Source organism: Triplophysa rosa, linkage group LG7 (genome assembly GCF_024868665.1).
Source record: "Triplophysa rosa linkage group LG7, Trosa_1v2, whole genome shotgun sequence".
In the NCBI taxonomy this organism is placed as follows: domain Eukaryota; kingdom Metazoa; phylum Chordata; class Actinopteri; order Cypriniformes; family Nemacheilidae; genus Triplophysa; species Triplophysa rosa.
In genome coordinates, this window is record NC_079896.1 from 14351845 (window position 1) to 14365395 (window position 13551).

A 13551-nucleotide genomic window follows, 5' to 3' on the forward strand; every position below is an offset into this window, starting at 1 on the left:
TTTATTGATTCACTAGACTTGCTGTGAGGACGATCAATAGTCCATTTCTTCTTTTAAAATGTATGACATATTAAGACAGACACTTGTGTGTGAGCCTGTGTTCCCTCATGTAATCTGACCAGAAGCATGCTTGCCAGAAATCCAGACATTTTTTTATAGCCGTACAACTTACTGACCACTGAAACATTAAGAGTATCTGCACCCGGCCGGAGATGTCAGTCATCTTTTCAGTTTCTTGTTTATCACAGTAGCTGTATAGTGAGGGAGGAGCCGTGAACACTTCAGAGAGAAAGTGAAAGTAAAAGTGTCCCTGTTCAATCCTCAACAAACTCTCATCGACAGAATTTATTCTCACACTTCAGACGATTGTAAAAACACCAAATGTTGAGCTGAGGTAAGAAACGGATTCAATGAAAATGACGTTTATAAACAACACAGATCTGTGCAGCGTGTTATGTACAACTGTTACCTTCAGAATCTTTTTCTATCTTAAACATGCCGTCTTTTTCTGAGCTTTTCCTCACTGACATGATGCTGTCGATCAATCTCTCCTCAAAATATTCATCGAAGGGCATCTTACTATCTGTGAATAAATTCTTATTTAGTTAAATAAGTTCATTTTTCTATAAATGATGTTGGATGTTTGAATGACTGCACATGTTTATATGATCGTATGATCAGTGTTGAGAAAAACATGAAGCATTACAGAAAGAAGTCACTGCTGCTGATGTTACACTGGATGATGATGAGAATCTAACTGTGTGCCAATAAATGAATAAACATAAATATGTTAGTTAGTGACTAAGGGTATTTTTGACTAACACCATTTTATTTAAGGCTCCATCTCTCTGATCCATGTTTTCCTGCAAGGAACATTTTCATATTCATACAAGTCGTTTACATTTTGATCAGTTTTATTGTGGGTGAATGTGATTGTATGTATGTATGAGGTGAAATGTTGTATTTGTGTAAACAATGTTTTTTGTATAATATTTTTGAGCAGCTGTGTTTTGGAGTGATGAAGTTCACTTGTGTGATTCTGCTGGTTTTTGCTGGACTGACAGATTCAAGAGCAGGTAATAATACACACAAGACCGTATCAACATGCCGAAGCTACAAACAACCACAATGACATTCAGTAAGAGTTCAGACATGTTTTCTGTCTCTTCTATCAGATGAGTATGAGGTGATCGGGCCTTCAGCTCCTGTGATGACTGTATCTGGTGAAGATGTGATTCTGCCGTGTTCTATCAAACCCAACATCAGTGCTGTGAACATGAGAGTCGAGTGGATCAGACTTGATCTGAAAGGCTCAATAGTTCATCTGTATGAAGATCATAAAGACATAAACACAGATCAGCTTCAGTCGTACAGAGGAAGAACTCAAGTGTTTACAGAAGAACTAGAGAAAGGAAACACATCACTCAAACTCTCAAGAGTCCAAATCTCTGATGAAGGACTTTACAAGTGTTTCATTCAGTCTCAATCCTGGTATGATGACGTCACTGTTGATGTCTCTGTTGAAGGTGAGCAAACCACTGAAACACACTGAATGAGTTTAGTTATGATTGATTAGTTTAGTGTCTGATGCTGTATAACGACTTTGTTTCGAGTGTTTTTCTCAACCTTTCCTCCAACCCATATGACAAGAAAAGACATTTTTTCCTTACCTTAGTGTGATGCACTGGACCTTTTACTGAATTAGCGCCATGAGAAGCTTTCGTATACTGTCATAATGAAATTATACCTATATTGCAATCGAACAATCAAATTTTATGAGGTGAACACCATCCACAGTAAATCTTCAGATCTGGTAAACTTACGGGTGAAACACGTTTAAAATTACCGCCGGATGAAGTGATATATCAGTAGTGATTGTGAAATAGCATTATTAGTTGTGTTCGACTTCATGCGGCACTGCAACAACCGACATTGTCGAACAAGCCTATTGGCTCTCGTGTCTCTCGTGACCGATTGAGTGATGACGTCTGAACATTTGAAGGAGATCTGACTGCATGCGGTGCATTCACGGATATCTTCATATAAAGTTGTCTATGACTCTTCAATTCAGAAGGTTTGCAACACAAGTTGTTTTGTAATCTACTGTTTTTTGATCAACTTACAGTATGCAATAAATACCTGTGACTGTACTTTCACTCTTGTGTTGTGTTTTGTATGGTAGAGAAGTGTTTAGATTTAGGGTGTTATGGGTTTAGGGGATCCAAAATATCTTCAAAACCATAAACATTTATCATGTTAATGATAACAAGCAGGTGCTGCTGAAGAGCGCTCATCCTTAAGATGGAACTGTTGGTCGTAGTAAGGTGTTTGGACAAACGACCTATAGGCTCATTTTTTTGGAGGACAGTCTTTTTTTTCTGTTGTCAGAAGAACAAAAGTTTTGATGTCAGAAAACTTAATAAACAAATGTTTTTCATCCTTGTCTTGTGTAGCTGTAGGCAGTGTTCCAGTGATCACTGTAGGTGGGTTTGATGGTTCTGGTGGTCTTCATCTACAGTGTGAATCTAAAGGCTGGAACCCTGAACCTGATCTTGTGTGGCTGAACAGTGAAGGAGTCACTTTAACATCTGAATCTCCAGACACACACAGAGATGACACAGATGGATTCAGTGTGAAACACATGATCACTGTATATAACACTGACACTAAATATCACTGCAGAGTCAGAATGAGACATCACATGATGGAGGCTGAGATCATCATATCCAGTGAGTACAGATTTCTCTTCTGTGTTTCCTCTGGTCTCATCAGCATTTCAAGCAGAAAACATCAACATATTCATCATTTAAGTCAATATAATCCCTGACATTAGTTAAAGCGCTTTCAGGAGTCTGATGTTATTTTGATTGTTTGCTTTGACATTTCAAAAGACAATTATTAGTTTCAGGAAATGTCCAGACAGAAATGAGTGCTTATATATAAACATGTTCAGCGGTCTTTAGGGGTCTATTGATGATATCTGAGGGTCCTGATATGTTTGTTGTAGTGAATCATCATTTGCACTGCACTTGAGTTTACATGTAATTGTTTATATTTATAATGAAAGTTATTTAAGAGTTATTTTAGACTGTGAACAGTGAGCGTCAGGTTTGTTTTCCAGCTCAAATGTTTCTCTCTTGGAGATCTTCAGTGATTCTGATCTCCGTTGCTGTTGTTCTCAGTGTGATCGCTGGAATACTGATCACTGTGTTTGTCTGTAAACAGAGAGGTAACATTCATGTGTTTCATCAGATTTCATATATACTGTATAATACTGTATATAGTGTTTAACCTGCAGTTAGTTAGAAATGGTGTTTATGTCGGCATTGAGCATCTCATGAGTGTGTGTGAATGATGTGTGTTACAGTTTAAAAAAAACAACTTTTTTAGGTTTAGATTCATATAATCTTCAGTTAAACACACATTTGAGATATTTCTCTTCTCAAGTTTTATGATCTGTGCTGGAAACTAAACCCAACACACGACATACAGCATCAATACAGGAAAATATACAAACACCATCATCACATGAGAGCAAATCTTTACAAAAAAAGGGTTTGTTTGTTATTCCTGTAGTTAAGTTATAGTTATACCATTTTAATGCTGTTTTCTCTTCAGAACTACAGAGAGAGAACCAGAGAATACAGAGAGAGAAACAGAGAATACAGAATGAAGACGAGAGAATACAGAGAGAGAACCAGAGAATACAGAGAGAGAACCAGAGAATACAGAATGAAGACGAGAGAATACAGAGAGAGAACCAGAGAGAGAACCAGAGAATACAGAATGAAGACGAGAGAATACAGAGAGAGAACCAGAGAGAGAACCAGAGAATACAGAGAGAGAAACAGAGAGAGAACCAGAGAATACAGAATGAAGACGAGAGAATACAGAGAGAGAACCAGAGAATACAGAATGGTAATTTTATCTCTTGGATTTTTAAGTGATTGATAAATTGTTGTTTGGTCAACTGAGTATTTAATGATTAAAAATATGAAATATTAAATCTTATTTAAATGTTTGTCCATGTTTCTTTTGTATTTTCTGTTTTCCCTATTTGGTAACACTTTATAATAACTTTCATTAGTAAGTCATTAGTAAGTCATTAACAAACAACATTCATTAAAATGTTTACAAATGTTCTCACCCTTTCGGTAACTCACATATGGAAATAACTTTCATTAGTAAATCATTAACAAACATTATTTAATGCTTAACTGATCATTAGTAACTATATATTCACATAGCTAGACATAGGGGGTAACGTTCTTGTTCATGTTTACTAATGGTTTAATTGAACATTATTTAATGAATAGCAGATCATTAGTTAATGCATATTTGTTATTACATTTTCAATTCATGTAATGCAATTTAAAGATCTACCAATGACGGTAATGTATGGTATCCAACAATTAACAGCTTGTTTGTATGTGTGTATGAGTTTGTTAATGTATGTATGAATGCTTACAAATATCAGTAAACTTTCATTAATGTATTAACTAAGGCACATATTTACATTTACAAAGGTTGTTAAAATATTACTGGTGATTGCAGTTACTTCACGTATTATTCATGTTAACAAATTATTCATAAACTCACAACCCAGCTGTTTAGGTTACACCTTTGATCTTTGTTTATTGTGGTGTGTAAACATACTTTTACTATTTAGACAAATCATTTATTAATTATTAGTTAATGTTTTGGCAGTACCCAATCTAAAGTTGAAACTAGTCATCGTTTGTAAATGTTTATAAATGCTTACGATTGATCTATAAAACTTATACGCTTGCTGTACAGACATTTACAAAACATAATAACAGAAATAAAAGCTTATGGGAAAACCTGTGTTTATTGTGTCAACACATAGTACAGTATTGTGTACTAAATCCTGAAGCAGATGGCATGGCACATTAAGAAGAGAAAACAAAAAATATATTATAATGTAAATTAAAATGAAAAACTGGTTACACTTAAACAATTAGATCACAAAATTTAAACAAATGACTTATTGGTGAACACTGTGCTTTTTTTAATAACATTTTGGTTGCTTTTACTAATTTTACAATATAGCAACAATATAACCAATGCTTCTTCAAACCACATTAGGTAGAAATGAAAAACAAAAACTATAAAGCAACAATATAACAATTGCTACATAAAACCTATATTTGGTAGAAATGACATAAGCCTTAAAATATTAAAGGAGTAGTTCACCTTCAAAATGAAAGTTCTGTCATCATTTACAATGACGCCCTCTTGTCATTTTAAACCTGTATAACTTTCTTTCTCCTGCAGAACACAAAAGAAGATATTTAGAAAAATGTTGATAACAGAACAGCACAGCCCCCCCATTCATGTCTATTGTAACCAATGCAAGTGAATGGGGGACTGTTAACAACATTCTTCAAAATATCTTCTTTTGTGTTCTGCGAAGAAAGAAAGTCATACAGGTTTGAAATGAGGATGCGTAAATGATGACAGAATTTTTATTTTGAAGGTGAACTACTCCTCTAACTTCAATAATGGTTGCAGAGTATGCAGTTTACTGACTCTTTGTCAGAGGAAGAAGCAACAAGGCATTTTTATATTGCTCAATTTTCTGTTGAACATCAGGATCACTTATAGCTACTGAACACCTTTTTGCAAAATCAGCTAGTTTTTCCTTTTGTGTAAAATCACTGGCTAATTCTTCAAACTTAGGAGGGTCAGTGATGGCTAGTTCAGCAATTGGTGCCATTGAAACAATTGTGTTTCTGTCAACACCCACTGCCTTGTATGCAGACACAAATGATTTGGTTTTCTTGTAGTGTTTCAGAACTGCTCTATACCTTCTGACAACTTCATCAGGGTCTCTTGCTGTGCAGAAAGACAAATATTAACACAAAGTAATGCTAAGAACAGTGCCTATACGTTAAATATGTTCTGCTCAATAGTGAATTTTGTTAGATGTTGTGATTTACCTCTTTGACATATTTTCTCAGTTTTATGTCTCTTCTTACTCTTCTTTTGCATTTTTCTTTTCTTTTCTTTTCTTTCTTGTTCTTTCCTTTTCTGTTTTTCTTATGCTTCTCAGTTGAGGTAGATGAATCTGAAGAGGTAGAGCGTGAGGTGCTGGAGCTGGAGCTTGAATCTGTAGAAGATGGCTCTGTGTAGGAGTCAGTCATTACAGGGCCTACATTCCTTTTAGCTGAAACCAACATAACAATGTTTACTAAATAGTACAAATACATGGTGCGTTATTTACATTGTAACTCCCATATTTAAGTTTTAATGTGGTAATTTAAGTGTAAGGGTTACCTAATGACAACTTTTCAAGTAATTCATCACGCTCTTTAGTTAGCTCTGCAATCTTTAATTCTGCTTTGCTCTTTTCTCTGTCAATAACTTCCTGCATCTTTCTTGATGATAGAGCGGCTGTAGGTGCGACATTTGATGTGCCTGTAAATATAAAAATAAACTAAATAAACATATACACATGTTTAGTTTATTACACAGCACTAATTGGCCAAATATTCTATATTTTCCCAGGGAACCTTTTTGCATAGCAGCTCTCATGTCATGTCTTTTTTCTCATATTACTTAACTAAATATTTGATGTCTGTATTACATTGGTATGGTAGTGCACTATTACTGTAGGTAACGTTAACGTTACAGACCCCACCCCATATCCGCGAAATATTCTTGCATAACTTCTATATTAAACTCAAGATGATAAGTAGCTCAATGCATGTGTATTTTAACAATGGGACTTTGATTTTACTTACATCCACTTGTGCTAGCATCGTCCTGTAATGGCTTCTTCTTTCGCCGCCGCTTTAGGGGCAGATCAATTAGTTTCCGTTGGCCAGAGCGTGTGAAATGACTTTCATCCATGCTTTAAAAACAGAAAATATATAATAATGTCTGGGTGCACAATTGAATGCAGTATTATTAATACAGTCAATTCAAATTGAAAAATAATACCTGTTACGCGTCGAGTTGCAGATTTCTAACAAACAAGGTCGTTGGACCGGTGAAGGACTACATTACCCACAATTCTGAGGGGCGCTGTTGGATGCGCCAATCAGAGACAACAGAGGAATCGTGGGAAGGAACAGACTTCCAGGCGCGAAATTCAACCTTTCCGCCTTTTACATGATCATTTCTCTGTATACGCACTCTTCATTAAATGTTTAGCATAATGCCGGGTTTACTGCAAGATCTGCGGAAACTGCTCGAAAACGGACGATCCAGGAAACAACACTTAAAACTGATAAAGTGGCTCCAGAAAAGACAACTACTTAAAAGAAAAATGAAATGTAGCAAGTGCAGACACAAAATGTCACTGAAACCCAGGACGATGGCAAGAGATCACTATGCATGGTAATGTGCTTTTTACGTGCTTATTACTATGTACTGTAAATTCATCCCTCTATCTCTCTCTAACATCTTATTTGTTACTTGACTTCTCATATAAATAAATTATTGTGACAGTCTGTAAAAACCCAGCTAAAGTCATTTTTTATGATATACTGTTTCCTACATAAAACCATCCTACATACTGTAAAGAACATTCTGTGAAAATATAACCTTGATATCTTTAATATTGACTCAGTAATGACATGTCAAAAATGTAAATCATTTTGAAATTAATGACTGAAATTAAACTTTCAAATCTGGTTTTCACCGACAGTGTCACAAATATTTTATAAGATTGGATTCCGTGATCAGATCAGTGTATTAATATATGAGAACAACACTTAATAGCGACTAGACACCTTATATATAATGATATAATGAAATCATGTTATGCAGGATGTGTCAGCGTGCAAGGCACAGAAGTGAGAGCATCATGAAAGCCATCCGTTTTAAGTCAATATTCAGCCACTCCAAAATTTCCCTATTTGAATGGATGAAGTTCTTATACAGGTAATATAATAGTATAAATTGATAAATATGTTTAACACACACACACACTAAACAATATATATTAATCAAATAGATAATATATTTTTAAATCCAATTCAGAAATGTTATGGTGATCTCCTTGCATTGTTTAAGTTAGTACAATACAGTCTTCTTGAACACTGCCTTTTCAACTCCTCCAGGTTTTCACAAGGTCTGCGGCTTCGACAGATTGATATGATTCATGATGGTATTGCCGGAAGCTCTGCTACCTTAACGAATATGGCAAAAAAAGTGAGAGATGTCTGTGTTACAGCAATGGAAAGATTGAGAAGAAGAAAGGGACAGCGCCTCGGAGGACAAAGAGAGTTTGTTGTGATTGATGAAAGTCACTTTAGACACAAAAGAAAGGTATTTAAAACAGCATTTAAAGCAACACTATAGAGAATGTGAAGCTGATGTCATGCCCTGCATTTTATGTTGCAGTTCTGCCGGCTGCTCCGCCATCTTGGGAGGCTCATACTCCACTGTTATTATTGTTTTCACATGTAACGTTACTTGGTTTGTTGGATATATGGAGAAATTGAAAGTGAAACTACCAGCGCCTTTGCCAGAACGACTCCGTGTAATGGTATTGTAGTTTTTAATACAGCAAGACAGACCTACCATAGTTATTAAGGGTTTGCAAAGCAGCCGGTATTTGTATCTGTATTTGTATTTGTTGAGAGGGGGAAAGTATTTGTATTTGAGTAAAATTCAAAATAGGCGTAAAGATTCAGTTTTTTTGCGTTACACTTCTAATTTACGTTATAGTGTACGTAAACAGAGCGAACATGAGAGCACCCGACTGCAGACGTCAATAATGCAGCGTAATGGAATAATCTCCCGATCAAACTCCGCTTCCCGAAAGTTATAAACTGCCTCCGGAACCCAGTTAAGGTACAAAAATCTATTCAACAAAAATAGTGATGCACGCAGTGAAGTCTTTTTTCGCTCAGCCGAGCCTTCTCTGTTGCTGTGTGGAGCAGCCTGTGTCAGTCACCTCTTTTACCCCCCACCCCCCCGACTCCTGAATGTCACTCACTCACTCACTCATGCGGGCATGCACTGCGGTCTCATGAGAAAACGCAGCTTTTTGATATAAAGTTTTTCTTGTTCCCGAATACAAATATTTTTTTAAGTATTTGTTCGAAATAAGTATTAGTAAAAAACACGCTATTTGTGCCTTTCCGAATACCGTATTCGGGTTCGGCTCCACCCCTAATAGTTATATTACTTAATCAAAAAAACAAAAAAACCACTCCATTGAACGCAATAGCAGCCTGCCTCCCAACATGGCGGAGCATTCAACACGGCGTGATTGACAAGCTCTATAGAACTTTGTTCACAGCTCCCCCATTAGGTTGATAAGCGCAATTGTCTATTACCAGTGTCGTGAATAATGCCGCTGTATAAGCTTCCCCGTGGGCAGTGCAATGCACGTACATTTATTTACTAATCTGATGAAACCGGCAAATGCAGTTCATCTCTATTAGGAAACCATGTGGCAAGCAGGGGATGGGCGAGGCTGTGTGTACCGACCCGAACACAGAACTTACAGAGTGTGCTTGTAGCCGGTATGAGGCTACTCAGGTAGCAGCGGCAGTAGAATTCGTACAGTTATTACTTGTTCTACCACTGAAATAATTTTAGAGACATTGTTTTAAGGTCCAAAAACTACAAAGTGTTGCTTTTAAGAAAGTAACATAACAACAAATCACCCATTTTAGATAAATTATAGTGAACCTCTTAACAAGCCTCCAATTTTTTATGATGTTTGTAATAGAAAATGTAAATTTTTGACAAAAGGTATCTTGTGTTGTTGTGTATTAAATACAATTAGATAAACTAAACATATATATCTGTATAAAATTATAATTATTTACTTTTATTTTTTACCCTTCCAGTATGGTAGAGGACGGATTGCAGGTGGATGGAAGAGAAAAAAATGGGTATTTGGCATGTTAGGAGTTAGCCATCGAGGGAAAACAGCAGGAAAACCAGTTTTAAGACTGGTTGAAAGAAGAGGAAGAAGAGACCTTGTCCCATTAATTGTTCATCATGTGAGGACTGGGTCAGCTATAATAAGTGATGAGTGGCGTGCCTATAAAAGGTGTCTGCCCCATCTTGGCTACAGACATTTCACTGTTAACCACAGTGTGAGCTATGTTGACCCACGCACTGGAGCACACACTCAGCACATCGAGAGAGCATGGCGTACATATAAGGAGCAAGTGTGGAGACTAAGGGGAAACAGATCAGAGGGTTTATTGAAAGACCATCTCACAGTCATTGAATGGAATGAATGGCTGGCTAAAAACCACAAATATGGAGCATTGGGAAGATTGCTTCATGATATTGCAAGACAGTACAAATAAAGACAGAAAGAAGTGTTTAGTTAGTTAGACTTTTTTAAGAATACTTTTTAAAATAATATTGTTGCATACAATATGAATGTTTCATTAGAATTACAGTAATATCTTTATTGATTGGTTTGGCACTTTGCAATTGTGCTGTATCAGCTATAGCTATGTGGATATATTTTGTCATAAATCTTTTGTGGACACAATAAACAGGTTTTCCCATAAGCTTTTATTTCTGTTATTATGTTTTGTAAATGTCTGTACAGCAAGCGTATAAGTTTTATAGATCAATCGTAAGCATTTATAAACATTTACAAACGATGACTAGTTTCAACTTTAGATTGGGTACTGCCAAAACATTAACTAATAATTAATAAATGATTTGTCTAAATAGTAAAAGTATGTTTACACACCACAATAAACAAAGATCAAAGGTGTAACCTAAACAGCTGGGTTGTGAGTTTATGAATAATTTGTTAACATGAATAATACGTGAAGTAACTGCAATCACCAGTAATATTTTAACAACCTTTGTAAATGTAAATATGTGCCTTAGTTAATACATTAATGAAAGTTTACTGATATTTGTAAGCATTCATACATACATTAACAAACTCATACACACATACAAACAAGCTGTTAATTGTTGGATACCATACATTACCGTCATTGGTAGATCTTTAAATTGCATTACATGAATTGAAAATGTAATAACAAATATGCATTAACTAATGATCTGCTATTCATTAAATAATGTTCAATTAAACCATTAGTAAACATGAACAAGAACGTTACCCCCTATGTCTAGCTATGTGAATATATAGTTACTAATGATCAGTTAAGCATTAAATAATGTTTGTTAATGATTTACTAATGAAAGTTATTTCCATATGTGAATTGAAAGGGTGAGAACATTTGTAAACATTTTAATATACATGAACTAATGATCTGCTATTCATTAAGTAATGTTCAATTAAACCATTAGTAAACATGAACAAGAACGTTATCTCATATTTCTAGCTATGTGAAAATCTAGTAACTAATGACTAGTTAAGCATTAAATGATGTTTGTTAATGACTTACTAATGACTTACTAATGAAAGTTATTATAAAGTGTTACCCTATATGGTAATTCAGTTTTTCTTTACTTTTTAATTTTTCTTCAGAGCGTGAGCCACTACGGAGGACTGTAGAAAATGGTGAATTGATGTTAATGTCTTTATTAATTTAATTTATACATTATTCAACATTTTATATTTGGGTTATTAATCTTAAGTATAATTGTGTTATGGACTCTGTATAACTCAATACTGTCTGTGTGTTTTTAGTGACTTCACTGTTCAGAAAACATGCCGGTAAGTGAGGTTTGATCACATGATTCAAGTGTTTTAGATCTACAGCTGTTCCAGGTGATTGTTTGTGGTCACAGGGAAATAAATCATCAGTGTCTCAATGTGAAGTGAGCTATAGGATCTTTATCAGCGTCTGAACCCGTCTACATGATTGACAGATTCACCACCTGATAGAGACACACGGTTACTTTATTAACTGAGCAGACCTTCAGACCTCATAAATCTTATTATCTTGCCGTGACTTATGACGTGAGATAAGAATCATAATGCCCAGAACTCTGATTGATCCTATAAATGGTTCACAATAATGTTATTTTTCACAAACAGTGAAATATATTCAGGTGCTCAGTACATAAATTCAGCTATGTGTAATGTAGTATTATGTGTAATATAAGTAGTTATTATTGAAACCATATATTTAAAAGCTTCTTGTAATGCAGTTTAAAATGTGGTTCTGAGTTTTAGGATGAAAGTTCTTGAGAAACCAGCACGATCTCATGGGAATTATACGTATTCTATGAGGTGCTAATTCTTATGAATTTGTGGGATGTGAATTGTACAAAAACATAAAATCGTTAGAAAAAAGCAAGGATAAAGTCTCACCCCTAACACCAGCGTCACTGGGCCGAAGCTTTTGTGAGATTATGAGAAGAAAACAAACATCAGTTAAATTCACATTTATTTCTAAAACACTTTTACAGTTTTGCATTGATACACAGCAGCTGTACAGAAATACATTTGATCAAAAAGACATCAGAAGATCTAAGTATTGACTAAGGAAAAGAAATGAAAGGAAAATGATAATTAATCACATTGTATTTCATATCTTTCAGAGGACATACATTAGCACTAACTGTCTATAGGATTGTAATCTCAATATTCAGGACTAAATGCTGACTTGTGAAATTCTGATTGTAAAGACGACTGAATTGATGACAACTGCATCAATCTAAACCATTTCATTTACTTACACAGTTATTTCTGCTCATAACCCGGTTAACTCGAGTCAGTTTTTCAGAGAGGTACTTCACATCCATCCATTACAAACCTGCTTTTCCTTTTATGTTCGTCGCTTTTTCACACCCTGTGAAGAGACGTAACAGAATGCTTGTCGTCATTTCATCTGAAGGATTGTACAGAAAATACTTTATGACTCTATGACAGAACTAGGTATCAAGACTAAGAAAGTATATACTTGTTCCATGAGATAATTATTATTATCATTACACTGATGAATGAATTGTCTATTGGACTGTTATTTAAAGTGATATTAGTAAAGTGTGTGTGTGTGTTAATACATGTTAGCAGTCTCACAGTAAACAAACTAAAGACAACAGTGACAAGAAACCAAAAGAGACAAAAATCTTGTGAGTAACAGATTCGACTACAACTACAAATATTAGATTCTACAGATCCAAGATTAGAGTTCTTGCACTAGTGCCCAGTTTCACACACAAGACTGAAACACATAGAGTCCCAGATTCATATGCAAGTGAGTCTTAACTTAAAATATCTTTCAATGACATCTTAAAATATATCAGTGTTGTTTTGCCTCAAGATGCACAGCAGTAATGTTTTAATAAGCATTTTTATAAAAGCTCATTCTAATTTAAGGCCTAGTCCTGGTTTAAGATAAACCCTGTCTGTGAAACCAGACTGAGACGTCTCGCTAGACCGCTGGAGACCACTGGAGACCCACAACTACTTAACAATACAGAAGATTAAACAACAGTGATGGAAAATAAGAATGATGAAAATGAGAAAAGACACAAAAATCAAAGAAACTCTGGATTCTTTAAGTACATTGAGCTGATAACACGTCACACATGTTATTCTACACAGGACTTGTATTGAAGTATATGCTGATCATAGTTTAGACTTTTGATTATTCATAAATTCTCATCTTCTCAGTT

At 35.1% G+C, this 13551-nt stretch overlaps 3 protein-coding genes across 5 annotated transcripts; 2 read left to right on the forward strand and 1 right to left on the reverse strand.

Moving 5' to 3' along the window:
- The first annotated feature begins 226 nt into the window (after positions 1-226).
- On the forward strand, positions 227-4958 carry LOC130556402 (butyrophilin subfamily 3 member A2-like). The gene is made up of 6 exons (XM_057337363.1): positions 227-394; positions 1004-1076; positions 1176-1526; positions 2454-2729; positions 3122-3229; positions 3619-4958. Exons 2-6 carry the CDS (start codon positions 1019-1021, stop codon positions 3945-3947), a joined length of 1122 nt encoding a protein of 373 aa, XP_057193346.1. The 5' UTR covers positions 227-394; positions 1004-1018; the 3' UTR covers positions 3948-4958.
- Positions 4959-5452: 494 nt separating this feature from the next.
- LOC130556405 (corepressor interacting with RBPJ 1-like) lies at positions 5453-7025 on the reverse strand. Its single transcript, XM_057337366.1, has 5 exons — positions 6964-7025; positions 6765-6874; positions 6298-6438; positions 5961-6187; positions 5453-5856 (listed from the first exon to the last, which is right to left on the reverse strand). The coding sequence occupies exons 2-5, from the start codon at positions 6871-6873 to the stop codon at positions 5812-5814; spliced, it is 522 nt and encodes a 173-aa protein (XP_057193349.1). The 5' UTR covers position 6874; positions 6964-7025; the 3' UTR covers positions 5453-5811.
- On the forward strand, positions 6790-10501 carry LOC130556404 (uncharacterized). 3 transcript variants are annotated; one of them, XR_008963222.1, is made up of 5 exons: positions 6790-7362; positions 7795-7908; positions 8088-8295; positions 8371-8515; positions 9831-10501. XR_008963222.1 is itself a non-coding variant. In XM_057337365.1 (4 exons), the coding sequence occupies exons 1-4, from the start codon at positions 7169-7171 to the stop codon at positions 10299-10301; spliced, it is 987 nt and encodes a 328-aa protein (XP_057193348.1). In that variant the 5' UTR covers positions 6790-7168; the 3' UTR covers positions 10302-10501. The 3 variants fall into 3 exon arrangements, 1 of the variants encoding a protein (XP_057193348.1); XR_008963223.1 differs by lacking the exon at positions 9831-10501 and adding an exon at positions 8711-9640; XM_057337365.1 differs by lacking the exon at positions 8371-8515.
- The last annotated feature ends 3050 nt before the right edge of the window (positions 10502-13551 follow it).

What these genes read in the sequence shown, in the direction of transcription:
- LOC130556402 (XM_057337363.1), top strand. Translation starts at nt 1,019, where the DNA reads ATGAAGTTCACTTGTGTGATTCTGCTGGTTTTTGCTGGACTGACAGAT. An exon ending in ACTGACAGATTCAAGAGCAG is followed by an intron (nt 1,077 to 1,175) that starts GTAATAATACAC and finishes CTCTTCTATCAG; the next exon opens with ATGAGTATGAGGTGATCGGG. An exon ending in GTTTGTCTGTAAACAGAGAG is followed by an intron (nt 3,230 to 3,618) that starts GTAACATTCATG and finishes TTTTCTCTTCAG; the next exon opens with AACTACAGAGAGAGAACCAG.
- LOC130556405 (XM_057337366.1), bottom strand. Translation starts at nt 6,873, where the DNA reads ATGGATGAAAGTCATTTCACACGCTCTGGCCAACGGAAACTAATTGAT. An exon ending in CGATGCTAGCACAAGTGGAT is followed by an intron (nt 6,439 to 6,764) that starts GTAAGTAAAATC and finishes TTATATTTACAG; the next exon opens with GCACATCAAATGTCGCACCT. An exon ending in TGAGAAAATATGTCAAAGAG is followed by an intron (nt 5,857 to 5,960) that starts GTAAATCACAAC and finishes CTTTCTGCACAG; the next exon opens with CAAGAGACCCTGATGAAGTT.
- LOC130556404 (XM_057337365.1), top strand. Translation starts at nt 7,169, where the DNA reads ATGTTTAGCATAATGCCGGGTTTACTGCAAGATCTGCGGAAACTGCTC. An exon ending in TGGATGAAGTTCTTATACAG is followed by an intron (nt 7,909 to 8,087) that starts GTAATATAATAG and finishes CAACTCCTCCAG; the next exon opens with GTTTTCACAAGGTCTGCGGC. An exon ending in ACTTTAGACACAAAAGAAAG is followed by an intron (nt 8,296 to 9,830) that starts GTATTTAAAACA and finishes TTACCCTTCCAG; the next exon opens with TATGGTAGAGGACGGATTGC.